Here is a 14,215-nt window from a genome sequence, read left to right on the forward strand (position 1 = left end):
TCTAAATTACATTATCATAATGAGTACTTCACAATTTAGTGTTTAATTTTAAGGGTAGCTTGTTACTCACCAAAGTGGTTTGGCTTTAAAAGTTCTTTAAGCATTTAATTGTGTGTTGTAAATTATTCAAAATTGTTTGATGCTATGTGGTAACATAAAGGGTAAACAATTTAGCTCATTAATTATAACGCTAGAAGATCGCCCAAAGGTAGATTGTTGCATATGATTAATGATATTAAGGAGATGTGTAAGCACTTCATAATATGTTTGTATATCCAAAGATGACTTGCATATTGGTTTGAGTGGCTGATTATCGATTAAAGTTGTTTATTAGTATCATTATAGATAAATTGTGTATTTAGGCGTTACCCAAAGATAAACTTAGATGCATAATTGATAATAGTTGGCTGTCTAAATATATTAAGTTTATTCAAAAGCATAAATGTTTAAGCATGTATTAAGTATTTTAGTCCCTATGAATACGTATGGCATGAGCAATGGCGTAGTCAAGTTCAATGGGCTCAATTATGATGATTAGGCTGAACAAGTTCGATTTTAGCTAGGTGTTATGGACTTAGACCTAGCAATCATTATGGAACAAGAGCCTACAGCCATCATAGAGACCAGTATTAAAGAGTAAAAGACTCTTCGTGAAGTTTGAGAAAGGTCGAACAAGCTGAGCTTAAGCTTGCTGAAAATAACTATGACTGAAAATGTGAAGTCATCGATGCCAAAAACTAAAAATACTAAGGAATTTATGACAAAGGTAAAAGAGTATGCATAATCGAACATTACTGACAAATCGTTTCAGGTACCTTGTTGATTGAGCTGACCACTAAGAAGTTTGATTGGTTACGGTCCATTCATGACCATGTGACTGATATGATCAATCAAGCAGCAAAGTTGAAATTAATGGGCATGGAGGTAAAGGAATTCTTTCTAGTATAGTTCATTTTGAACTCACTCCCTCTTGAGTTTGGTCAATTCCAGGTGAATTACAACACCATTAAGGATAAATGGAACATTCAGGAGATTAAGGCCATGCTGGTCAAGGAGAAACGGAGGCTAAATAAGGTGAAAGAACACTCCGTCCATCTCACATTTCATGAAGGGGCTAGTAGTAGCAAGGCTAAGTCAGGTAAAAAGGACAAGAAGGATAAGGCCTTATTAAAGGTTCGTGAAGGCCGAATCCAAAAAGGTCAGAGATACTTCTTCTACAAGAAGGTTGGCCACTTCAAGAAAAATTGTCTGAAGAGAAAGGTTTGGTTCGAAAGGAAAGGTATATGTATAATGTTTTAGTATGCTTTGAATCAAATCTTATTGAGGTACCTAAAAACACTTAGTGGTTAGATTTTGGTGCAACTACTCATGTGTCACATGTAATGCAGGGATTTCTTTCAATCTAGCCCATACGCGAAATTGAAAAGTTCTTTTAGATGAGGAACATAATGAAGGCACGGATAGAAGGAATAAGGACTTACAGATTGATCTTGCATACTGGTTGTTGCATAGATCTAGAAAAGTGTCTTTATATTCCTGAATGTGCTAGAAATTTGGTTTCTGTTGCAAAGTTGAACAAATTTAGTTTTAATTTTAAGATTGGAAACGGTACATTCTCTTTGTGTAAACATTCATACTATTTTGGATCTGGTACATTAATTGATTATTTATATTATTTCAATCTTAATGTTAAATTTACTGAATCTTTGTTTCATGTTGAGAATGCTGTTAGTAGTAATTTGAATATGCGTAATGAATACTCTGTTTTCTTGTGGCATCAAATGTTAGGTCACATATCCAAAGAAAGGATGATAAAGTTAATGAAAAGTGAAATTTTACCTCAGTTGAATTTTGTTGACTGGGATGTATGTAAGGAAAACAAACCAAACACACATCAAATAATCCATCCACAAGAAGTAGTCAACTCTTAGAGTTGATACACACTGATATTTGTGGTCCGTTTGACATCTCATGTTGAAGTGGTGAAAGATATTTTATTACCTTTATTGATGACTACTCACGTTATTGTTATCTGTATGTGTTGCATGAAAAATCTTATAGGTGTTCATTAATGAGGTGGAAAGACAACTAGATAGGAAAGTAAAGGTTGTGAGGTCAGATAGAGGTGATGAATATTATAGGAAATCTGATGAAAGTGGACAATGTCCAGGTTCATTTGAGAAACTTCTAGAAAGTCGAGGCATATGTGCACAATATACTATTCATGCTTTGTGGCTGCGAAACTTTGTCTTAGGACTTGGTGTTGTTGATAGTATAGAAAAGCCGCTAAAAATGCACTGTGATAATTCTGCATCTGTCTTCTTCTCTAAGAATGATAAGTATTCAAAGGGAGCAAAACACATGAACTTAAAATACTTATTAGTGAAAGAAGAAGTGCAAAAATGGAAAGTGTCTATTGAGCATATTGGTACTGATTTAATGATAGTAGATCCATTAACTAAGAGATTGCCTCCTTAAATATTTTCTGGCCATGTTTGTAGAATGAGCATTATAGACAAGTCCTTGTTAGCATGATTGTGTGATTTACATATATGATGATAGATTGTTTTGCTCATATTATTGCAGACATTTTAGGGAATTCAATAAAAGTATTGTTTCTGCTTGTTTACTTGTTATCTGAATTGTATTAATGTACATGTATGGTTTGAGTTTGATAACAGGTTGAGTGTTAAAAACACATCAGAGTTACAATCTGTAGTATAACTGATTAAAGTTATTTTGATTTGAGTTGATTCTGTGATACTTGGAAGGAATCATGTCGTTAAATGACTTGTGACTGTCATGATCCGATCAACTTAAATTATTAAAAGATGATGACTTGATATTATCAATAATATGCGCACTTACAGTTCATTGAATCTTCAAGTCATCACATAAGTCAAGTGAGAGATTGTTAGATTATTTTAATAATCTTATTACTGTGGCCTATGTAACTTATAGCATGACTCTAATTAATGATTTAATGTGATGGTGGTTAAATATAAAATATAGAGTCATAGAGGGTATAATTATAAATACAATTATAAGAAAACCCTCCCCTGTCCCTTCAGATAAATAAAATAGCGGTTACCAAATAAGGGTTATGACATTCTTTATTTTCTATGACTTTCACGGTCTCTAAGTGTGCTCATGGTAAACGCAAGAAAAAAACTTTCTCTCAAGCATCAAGAGGAGTTAAAAGAGGAAGGAAGAGTTGGGAAAGATACAAACGGATCAATGACATCAAAGAGAGAGGTAATATCAAGGAATAATAGATTCAGGTTAGTGCTCTCTAAACCCTTAATTGTATGAAAACTATGTATTGTATTGTGAGAATAACGTAATTCAAGATCTAATGAAAAATAATAATTTCATAATAATCATTGCATAATAGATATTATATAATGGATTAAGAAAATTCTAATATTCGAGAGCAAAAATAATAGAAGGATTGCTCTAAGTGGAGAAAGCGATGGAAGCCGTGTTAGAAAACAACATAGCCACTATTGTTAATTCGTGGAAAGTGAGATGATAGAAACTGAGATGAGATAAAATCAAAAGAAGGAGTATTAATTACCACAATCACACTTCATAATAATCTTTACTGTAATAGAAAGAGAATAAGAAAGTTGAGATGGTTTTGAATTGTTTTTAATCTTTATTTTTACCCTTAATTGGTAGGTAACATAAAAATATTTTTGTTTTGATTTTATTTTTTGTATCTATAAATTTGTAAAATAAATATTGAGTATTTTTCTAACAAAATCATGATCAATATTTTAGTGATTAAAATATGATGGTTATAGATAAAGATCGAGAAAATAAGAGGAAGTTTAATTGAAATGACCATTCTATTATTTTATAGCAAAAAAAAGTTAATAAAGATAAAGAAGATCACAACCTCTTGCTGCTTTGAACTTTCGTATTTAAGTATATATAACATGTTTCAGTAAAAAAAGAGAGATCATTTTGATACACTATTTTGAAGTGAAAAATAAATAAATAAAAAAGAAGTTTGGAAAGGAGAAGTCACATGCTCTTGTTATGCCGAAATTTTGCATATAATAAATGGACATTTTGAGAGAGAAAGAAGTTAAAATTCCTTGTTGCATCGAAGTTTTGCAACTAATACATGCACAAATAAGTTATCTCTTTTACGTGTCTCCTCATATTATTGCAATAAAAAAAGTACTCTAATATATAAAAAATAACTGTTTACATTAAAAAAAAATTATAATTACACATATTTTTCTATGAAAATAATAAAGAAAATAAAAAGTATAACGACTAGTGATTCTAATGCCCAATACATAAGTAACTTCATATATTATTTAGATGCTAACTAACATTATGTAAAGGTGAAATGTCATACCCAAAATATGTAATGTATCAAGTGTAATAGAGCATTAATGCCTTAACATGACTCAATTAAATGCAACTTTTATTTAATTTCAATTACCTTACTTTTTATGCTTTGTTATATAATTAATCGAATTGCTTTTGATATGTTAAAACTTACATAAATTACAATATAGCTATCTCATATATATTATATATTGTGCTGTCTCTAAAGTTTTGTTTATAAATTTAAGAAGAGAGAGAATGAAAGAAAAGGGTAACAGAAGAGAGTAAAAAAGAGTTAATAATAAAGTTTAAAAGAACTTAAAAATACAAAATTATGAAAGTTCTAAAGAAATTCTTTTATTTAAAAAAATTCAAATAAAAATAATTATAATATAAATTTTTCTCTTTCTTCATTCTAAAAATTAACTATCAAACAAAATTTAAGTATCATGTAAATAAGTTTTCTTCCAACATAACATTGCACGCAAGAAATCTAGCCACGTACGTCTTATGTTATGAATATCAATGGGTTTTGTTGACATGGTCAATGCATGCATGCTGATAAAGAAACATGCATATCTTCCTTAGGAAAGCGAGATATACTTTAATTTGAGAAAATCTAAATAAGCTGCGTGCAATGTTCCCAGATCATATTCTAACACGATCAGAGACAATCAATCTCCTCCCATTTACAGCATATTCAAGTCCTATGCATCCTAGGAATTTAGCATATTTATCTGTATCATTCCATAAAAATGCACAAACTTTTGGAAAATCGCAGCACATTTCACATTCTCCTACATGTGCAGCTGTGTGGCACCCCCATTTGCTTTTTGTTTTATTTTTCTTTATTAATCAAACACTCCCTAAATTTCAACTCCAGAAATAAAAAATTAAAATCTCTTAACAACTAACAAGCAAAAAAAAAAACAATGCATATATAGCAGCAATTCCTTTCTTCACTATATGGTTCCATTAACACACAGTGTTCCTCTTTAATGGACCCACATAAAATTACAACGTTAATATTATCAATATCTGTAGCATTGTTGCTATCATACGCCACGGCGGTGCGGCAGTGCCGGAAGTGTGGTCCGAACCCGGTTCCTTACCCGTTAAGCACTGCACCCGATTGTGGTGACCCAGGGTACAACATCCGGTGCACCGCGGGTACACTCTGGTTTGATGCACTTGGTGGATCATCCTACATGATCCGGTCCATTGATCCATTAACCCGTCGGATCGTAATCAAACCCGCTGCACTTGCGGGAAGCGCGTGCGTGTCTACGGACTTCCGCAGCGAAGGAATGTACCTAAATGAGACCCTTCTTTTTAGCATTGCCGCAGGCAACACCATATTTCTGTTCAATTGCACTGACAACGCGCCACACGCGCCTCCGATGGACTGTTCGGCAAGTAACCTGTGCCACAGCTACATCACGGACCACGCGAAAGCAGGCGCGTGCGGGCGCGTGAACATTTGCTGCGGGTACAAGACGGGTGGGGTCCTTAAAGAGTATGTGGTCAGGGTACACAGCGGAGGGTGCGCGGCGTATCAGAGTTTCGTGGATTTTAATGCCACGGTGGCGCCACCTGGAACGCGGTGGCCGGAGCCCGGGTTAGGGATTGAGTGGGTGGCACCACAGGAACCGGTTTGTAAGGGGCCAATGGATTGCAACGAATTGTTGAACTCAAAGTGTGGAGTGGGCCCCAGTGGTGGTGTGCAAAGGTGCTTCTGCAATGCTGGCTTTAAGTGGGACTCTATCAATGGTTCGTGTCAACCTCAAATTCAAAGTAAGGCCCAAAGCTATTCTAATGTTATTTGAAAATAAAATAAAATAAAATTTCTCCACTAAAAAAATGTTATTTAGTATATTAGTTGGGTGTATGAGTATATTTTAAAATAAATATTTGGTGATATATTGATATGATTTTAGATATATTATCATTTTATTTTTAAGAATTTGAAATATTTTTATTATTTTGGAGAAAAAGTCAGTTTAGAGAATTATTTTGCATAATTATTTACAAATTATATGGCATATAAATATTCACAAAGTTGTGATCCTGTTGTGAGGAGTTTAGGTCTTGCCACCAAATGCATATTTATTTTAATTTAATTTGAAAAAGAACAATAAGTTATACAAACCTTCGTAATGTAAAAAGGTAATTTATGAGGAAAAATACTACTTATACAAGAAAATATTACAAAAATTATTAAAATTGAAGGAAAAGAAACAGAAAAATATAAAATAAATTGAGTAATGTTACAAAAACAATTAATATGCACATATCATTACATTTTTTAAGAGTTTGAATTGCTCCACGAAATTGTAAATTTATTTTTCCTTATGAAAACTGTAAATACAATGACTGTCATTAATTTCTATCAAACATCTTATTTATTATTTTTTTTAAAGTTTAATATTTTCCAATTAATTAATTAAAGACGCATGCGAAAGTAATTTTGTACTATATAGCATTACTCTTTATAAAAACTACTTATACAAAACTAGTTAAAAGAACCACTTATGAAATATATATGTTTTATATTTCGTTTTCTTGTAGAATAATCAAATCAAAATGCAAAATAAAATGTTTGTTTGAAAAATTAATATTTTTAAAGTTTAATTTTGATATATTATTAATATAAATTGTTTAAACTGTTAATTGAGTAAAAATTATTGTAAGTACAACTTTTCAAATAATCATTACAAATGTCAACGAATTTTTATTATGTCACAAATTATAATTAAATAATAGAATAAAATCAGCGTATTTTGATTAAAATTATATTTGTATTTAAAAATTTTCACAGCATAAAATCATTATCATTTAGCCTTTCATTATTTTAATTTTCATATTGATTTTGGTTAGAATTTTCTAACACTTTCGTGAACGTAGAAGATTCTTTCTTTTTCATTGGTCTTTCAAATTTCCTATATTTTTAATCAGTTTTTCTTTGACAAAAATATAGATTAATTGAAATTGTTTGTTGTTGTTGTTGTTGTTGTTTTATCTTAATCTTATTTCTTCAACATGCAGATACAAAGTGCGCAGGACATGGGAAAGACATCCACTGCAAAGTTCGAAAGAAAAAGAAAATGCTTCTAGCTGGTATGTGTGTATCATATAGGAACTTTGTTTATCTGTTTCTTCTATACTATATGCTATGGCAAGAGTTGAGACCCTTATTGTAAAAGTGTGAAGAAATGAAGGACACAAAGTTACATAACTTATATCGAATTCGACTTTCCTAGTAAAAATGTGCACTCTTTTCGTCTATACTTCAATGAAATAAAACTACAAGAAAGCCAAATTTGATGTAATTAGATTTATGTAACAGTGTTGCCAATGCCCAAATTCAACAAACAATAAGCCACGTTTACTAAGGCTCCTATGTTTCACTCTGTTCTCTTCTTAGATACAAGATTATGCTTTTCCTCTGTTCGGTTCTGTTGATTGAAAATAAATAGAAGAAAAATGTAAAATTCTAATATAAAACAAGAGAAAATTTTGAATTTTTTCCTATAAAAGTTGATTTTCTCCCTTTGTTCTAGATATTTTTTCTTTAATCAAATAAAAGAAAAATATAGCATTATTATTTTCTTTCTTCGCTATTTTTCCTGTCAAATGCAATTTTGTTTATTAACCACTTTGTTTGTGCTCTATTTTCATTTTCATTTTCTGCTGACTACTCTGTTGTTTCAACAGTGGTTGTTGCGTTAGGTGGAATGGTCTCCATTATAACAGTACTAGGAGCCATTTTCTATAAGAAGCATAATCAAGCAAAGATAAAAACCAAGGAGACCAAAATCAAAAGGAGGAAAGAAATCTCAAGTGCCAAAGCCAATGCTTTATCATCAAGAATCTTCACAGGCAGAGAGATAAAGAAGGCAACCAACAATTTCTCCCCAGAAAACCTCATTGGCTCAGGTGGTTTTGGAGAAGTGTTCAAGGGAACATTTGATGATGGAACAACCATTGCCATCAAGCGTGCCAAGCTGGGAAACACCAAAGGCATTGATCAAATGCAAAACGAGGTTCGAATACTTTGCCAAGTGAACCATAGAAGCCTAGTGAGACTCCTTGGTTGTTGCTTAGAACTTGAGCACCCTTTACTAATATATGAATATATCTCTAATGGGACACTCTTTGATTACCTTCATCGCCACTCTTTGGGCACAAGGGAACCTCTCAAATGGCATCAAAGACTCAAAATTGCACACCAAACAGCTGAAGGTCTTTCCTATTTGCATTCTGCAGCTGTTCCACCCATTTACCACCGTGATGTGAAATCAAGCAATATTCTCCTTGATGACAAGCTTGATGCAAAAGTTTCTGACTTTGGGTTATCTAGGCTTGTTGAATTAGCTGAAGAAAATAAAAGCCATATTTTCACGAGTGCTCAGGGAACACTTGGTTATCTAGACCCTGAGTATTACCGTAACTTTCAATTGACAGATAAGAGTGATGTTTATAGCTTTGGGGTGGTGCTGATGGAGCTGCTAACTGCTCAGAAAGCTATTGATTTCAACAGGGAAGAAGAGAATGTGAACTTGGCAGTGTATGCCAAGAAGAAAATGTTTGAAGACATGTTGATGGATGTGGTTGATCCTTTACTTAAAGAGGGTGCTTGCAATTTAGAATTGGAAACTATGAAGTCATTGGGGTATCTTGCAGCTGCGTGCTTGGATGATCAGAGGCAGAAAAGGCCTTCGATGAAAGAAGTTGCAGATGAGATTGAATACCTTATTAAAATTGTTAAAGGTCATGTTTCCAAACCATAAATGTGCCCTTTTTTTTGTCAAAGCTAGTGTGAGTAACGAGCAAAAATGTACCTTGAAAAGGACAGAACTTTTTGGTTTGAAATTTTCCTAGTTGCCCCCTCTGATAATTGCAAGGTTCAGTTATATTAGCAATAGAAACGATGCAGGGGAACACTCTTCTTTCAGAATTTTTAAAAACATTTTACAAATAGTTTTTAAATTCCCCAACAAGGCCGTGTCTTTTAATCTTTCCGGATTCCGTCCACAACTTTTAACAATCTTTTCTCATCTATGCTTACTTAGAATTAGAATTAGAATTAATTTTTTATACAACTAATTCAACACTCATTCGAAATAATTCTAGAAAAAAAAGGTTATTTTCACATATTAGTTCAACATTAGTTCCTGGCTGCTGTTAATTGTGGCAAATGACAAGGCTCACTTAATTTTCATATCTTCTTGTAATTTTTGAACCAAGGGTACAGATTGTTACATCGTTTGTTTTTCCTCCCATGCAATTAAAGAAGTATAGTGTTGCGGGGCTCCAAGAAGTCATTATCGACTTTTTAAGAATAAGGGGTGACGTTGCTAGGGTTCTTGCCTAGCTTCCCTTGTGTGACTAAGTTCCTTGGTGGAGTTTTTGAGTGAAGAAGGAGACCTCGAGGTGGTGTAATCTAGATCTAGGCCATCGCTCCAGTGGTCTTCAAAAGATAGAGCGGGTTGAACTGACAAGAGATCAAAAGAAGAGACAAACTCGATAGATCAAAGTACAAAATATTGACCTGACTACCTCTTTAGAAATGACTCAAGATGTCTTGCAAGAAGATGTTCGTTCTGTAGATCTGAATCCTAACTAGGTGTTTTCTAACATTTTCTTTAATTTTTCTGAAGTCCCGTCCTATAAGGATAAAGTGATAGGGCTCAAAGAGATAGGTCTAGTGCTAAATGTTAAGAATATGCCAAAATCAATACTGGAAGACTGTAATATAATTCCTGAATATGAAGAAAAGGTAAATACTAATAACTTTGTCCAAAATCTTTGTCCTAACCTCAAGATCTCCTTAGAGGATTACAAGGGGTGGTGCAACCTATAGAGGTTTACTCTTATCGTTAAACTTCTAGGTAAATCCATTAGTTTCAACTACCTTAATCAAAGACTAACTAATATCTAAGGAAAAAAATGCGACATTAAAAATCTTTGATTTGAATAATGAGTTCTTTATAATTAAGTTTGAAAGTAATGAGGATTATAATCATGCTTTGTTTGAAGGTCCTTGGATGATTCTTGATTACTACCTTCTAGTTCAGAGGTGGAGACCTTTGTTTAGGGCTAAAGATTACAATCTTAAGAAGATTGTTGTTTAGGTTTGTATTCCTGATCTTCCTATTAAACTTTATAATAATAAATTCTTGTGGCAGGTTGGTGCTTACTTGAGGTCTATGGTAAAAGTAGATTCCTACACTTCCCTTCTTTTTAAGGGAAAGATTGCTAGAATTTGTGTTGGAATAGACCTTAGGAGCAAACTAGTCCCTACTTTTAAGGTTTTAGGACAAGAATTTAAGGTTGAGCATGAAGGATTGCATTTGATTTGCTTTAGTTGTAGTAAGTATGGCTATAGACAGGAGCAATGTATAAAAGATATTGGTCATGATTTCCCTGAGATAGAGAAAGGGGAGAGCAATAATAATAGCTCTATAAACAGTGAAGGGATGTTAGGAAAGAATCTTTATGAAAGAAAGGATATGGTTATAGACTACCCTAAGATTGAGTCTGGGTTAAAGGATGACCATTTTGGTCCTTGGATGTTGGCTTAAAAGCAATTTAGGAAAAAACCTAATTACCCCCAGCCTACTAGATCATAGTCCTCAAGTGGAAAATCTAAAGATCTTCCCTCTAGTTCGAGATTCAATGTCCTAAGTAGATCCTTAGAGACCATTAAACAAGAACCTGAATTCAATACCAAGAAGCAACCTGAAACACCTAAAAGTAAGAGCCTTCCATCTAAGGAACCTGTTCATACTAAGCAACCAATTAAAGATTAAAATCGGCTTAAAAGGAGTGCCATTGTGAGGAAAGAGAATAAATCCAGAACTACTTCTACTGGGGTTAAAGTGGGAATGGATGTAGAGGTTAGTTTTCAAACTAGAAGGCTACTAAGGATAGGAATGCTCAAGATGACCATACTAGTATACCTAATCAAGAAATTAAGGAACACCTTATGTTGATAAATCTGTTTCAGAAAAGCCTACAACAGGATAGGAATTTAGGCCATCGTATACAGGATCTCATTGGCCTAAACTCTAATTTCCTTTGGAAGGATCAGGACACCAGTATCAAATTCCTTCTTGATAAACCACTTGATCCTCCTTTAATAATGAAACTTGATAAAATAGATGACAATGTTAACTCTAAGTCTGAAATTATTTCATTGGATAATAGTAATGCAGGGTTATCCCAGCATCCGGAAGATGCTGCTCACTTCCTTTCTTAAGTTTTTATGAATTGTTTGTTCTGGAACTACAGGGGTGTATAGGGAAAGACTTTTCCTAGACTTATTAATGACTAAATAAAGATCCACAAACTTGACTTTGTTGCTTTATTTAAGCCTAGAATTCATTCCTTTAAGGCGGATATGGTAATTAAAAAATTTAACCTTGATGGCCATGCAAAGATGGATGTTATAGGTTTTTCTGGAAGAATTTAGTGTTGTTTGGATATTAGGAAGATTAGAGTTGATATATTAAAAGGAAAAAAATAGCTATTTTATCTACCTAAAGATTAGAGATAGTCAAAATGACTGGGTTCTCTTTGTTGTCTATGCTAGTTCTGAAGAGAGATTAAGAGCTAAATGTTGGAAGCTTATTTCTAATTTTAGTTCCTTTATTAACTACCCCTGGTGTCTTGCTGAGGATTTCAATTCTATTTTTTTAGAAAATGAGAAATCAAAGGTAGGCCCCCTAATTTAACTCTTATGAGTCAGTTTGATGTCTGCCTCAATGTTTGTGGCCTACATGATTTAGGATTCAAAGGTAACCTTTTTACTTAATATAGAGGATCCATTAAAGAAAGAATTTATAAAGTTGTTACAAATGAGTCTTCGAGATTATTATTTCAGAATAGCTCCCTCATTCACCTCTCTGTTCCTAAGTCTAACCATATGATCTTATGGCTAAAAATTAGGATTAAAGATAGTAGGCATATCTATCATGGGCCTTTTAAATTCTTATCCCCATGGCTGTTTCATGAAGATTTTCATACTCAAGTTAAAAACTCCTGGGTCCTGCTAGGCCTTGGTCTGAGAATGTGATTAGTTTTTATAAGAATATCTCTGATTGGAATGTTAATGTTTTTGGTAACATTTTTAGAAGGATGAAGAGACTGTTAAATAGGATTAGGGGCATTTATTACAAGTTAGTTGTCCAAGATAATCCTTTCCTATATAACCTTATGAAATCCTTGTGGAAAGAGTACCAGGAAATCTTAGATCTTAAGGAGTTATTCTGGCTTCATCACTACAAATCCAACTGGTTGAACTTAGGTGATAGAAATAATAAATTTTTTCATAAAGCTATAATCATTCGTAGACAAAATAGTCAAATTGTATCCCTTAGGAACGAGAACACCTGGAGAAGCTTCAAAGTCTTGCTATAAATTATTTCAGGACCATTTACTCTGATCCTTGCCTTGTGAATAATGCTCTCTTAACTATTTCTAGGTTCCTTTCTCTTAGAGAAGCTGATAGTATGATTATTTACTCTGATCTTTCCTTTGATGAAGTTAAAGCTATTTTTTTCAGTATAGGTAATTTGAAGTTCCTTGACCCTGATGGCATCCATGCTTTATTTTTCAAAAATTAGTGGGAGTTTTTAAGTCCTTTCATCTTTAAATTTGTCTTTGATGTGTTTGCTAATCTTAAAAATATTGTTGAGGTTAATGACACTGTGATTACCTTTATTCCTAATGTTAATAATCATGAACAAATCAAGCAATTTAGGTCTATTTCCCTTTGTAATGTTAGCTATAAAATCATAACTAAATTGCATGCTAACAGAATTAGGAGGGCTATACCCCATATTATACCTACCAATCAGACTAGTTTCATTCTTGGAAGGCAGGAGATTGACAATACCCTTATTTTTCAAGAACTAGTTCATTCCTTCCATAATCTGAAACATAAGCAGGGTTTTATGTTAATTAAAATTGATCTTGAAAAGGCTTATGATAGGCTTAGGTGGAGCTTTATCAATGACACTATTCAAGCTATAGGTTTCAGTCCTAGAATTTCTGAGATTATTAACCAGTATATTTTATCCTCCTTAATGTCTATCAACTAGAATAATAGTACAACTAAATCCTTCAAACCAAACAAAGGTATTAGGCAAGGAACCCTATTTCTCCTTATATATTTGTTATGTGTATTGAAAGACTTACCCATTTGATCCAAGACAAGGTTAATGATAGCAGTTGGGTTCCTTATTCTTTTAGTAATTTAGGTCCTAAAATTTCCTATCTGTTCTTTGAAGATGATATAATTTTGGTAGCTAGAGCTGATAAGCAAAATGTTAAGATTATAAATAATGTGTTAAATAAATTTTACTCTGCCTCAGGTTTATTTATAAATAAGGAAAAGTCCTCTATATACTTTTCTAATAACTGTGATACTAGCCTCTCCTATATTAGTGATCCTGCTAAGTTTAGTAAGTATTTGAGAATTCCTATCAATCCTCTTAAACCCTCTAGACATGAGTTTGCTTTTATAATAGATAAAATCAGGAAGAAACTTTTTGTCTAGAAAATGAATTCCCTATCTATGGCCAGTCGAATTACCCTAGTCCAGTCTTGTATTATAAGTATTCTAAATTATTTTATGCAATTTGTTCTGATTCCTAAAACTAATTGTAAAGAAATTGACACTATTTATAAAAGATTTATCTGGAGATCTCTGAATGATAGAAAATGTCATTTAATTGCTTGAGAGAAAATCTGTAAACCGTGGTCTTGGGTTTAGGAACCTTACTATCGTCAACCAAGCTTTCATAATGAAACTTTGCTAGAGGCTTGTTTCTTTCCCTAATGAACTTTGGTCTCAGGTTTTCTGTAG

The 14,215-nt window shown here is 32.9% G+C and overlaps 1 protein-coding gene across 1 annotated transcript; it reads left to right on the forward strand.

Annotated features, from left to right (window-relative positions):
* The first annotated feature begins 5,342 nt into the window (after positions 1–5,342).
* LOC113862410 (wall-associated receptor kinase-like 20) lies at positions 5,343–11,605 on the forward strand. Its single transcript, XM_027495497.1, has 7 exons — positions 5,343–6,138; positions 7,405–7,461; positions 8,059–9,114; positions 10,005–10,123; positions 10,533–10,918; positions 11,171–11,243; positions 11,354–11,605. Exons 1-7 carry the CDS (start codon positions 5,343–5,345, stop codon positions 11,603–11,605), a joined length of 2,739 nt encoding a protein of 912 aa, XP_027351298.1.
* Positions 11,606–14,215: the final 2,610 nt, after the last annotated feature.

The sequence above is a fragment of the Abrus precatorius genome, unplaced genomic scaffold (assembly GCF_003935025.1).
Source record: "Abrus precatorius isolate BTA unplaced genomic scaffold, Abrus_2018 Scaffold3, whole genome shotgun sequence".
NCBI lineage: Eukaryota > Viridiplantae > Streptophyta > Magnoliopsida > Fabales > Fabaceae > Abrus > Abrus precatorius.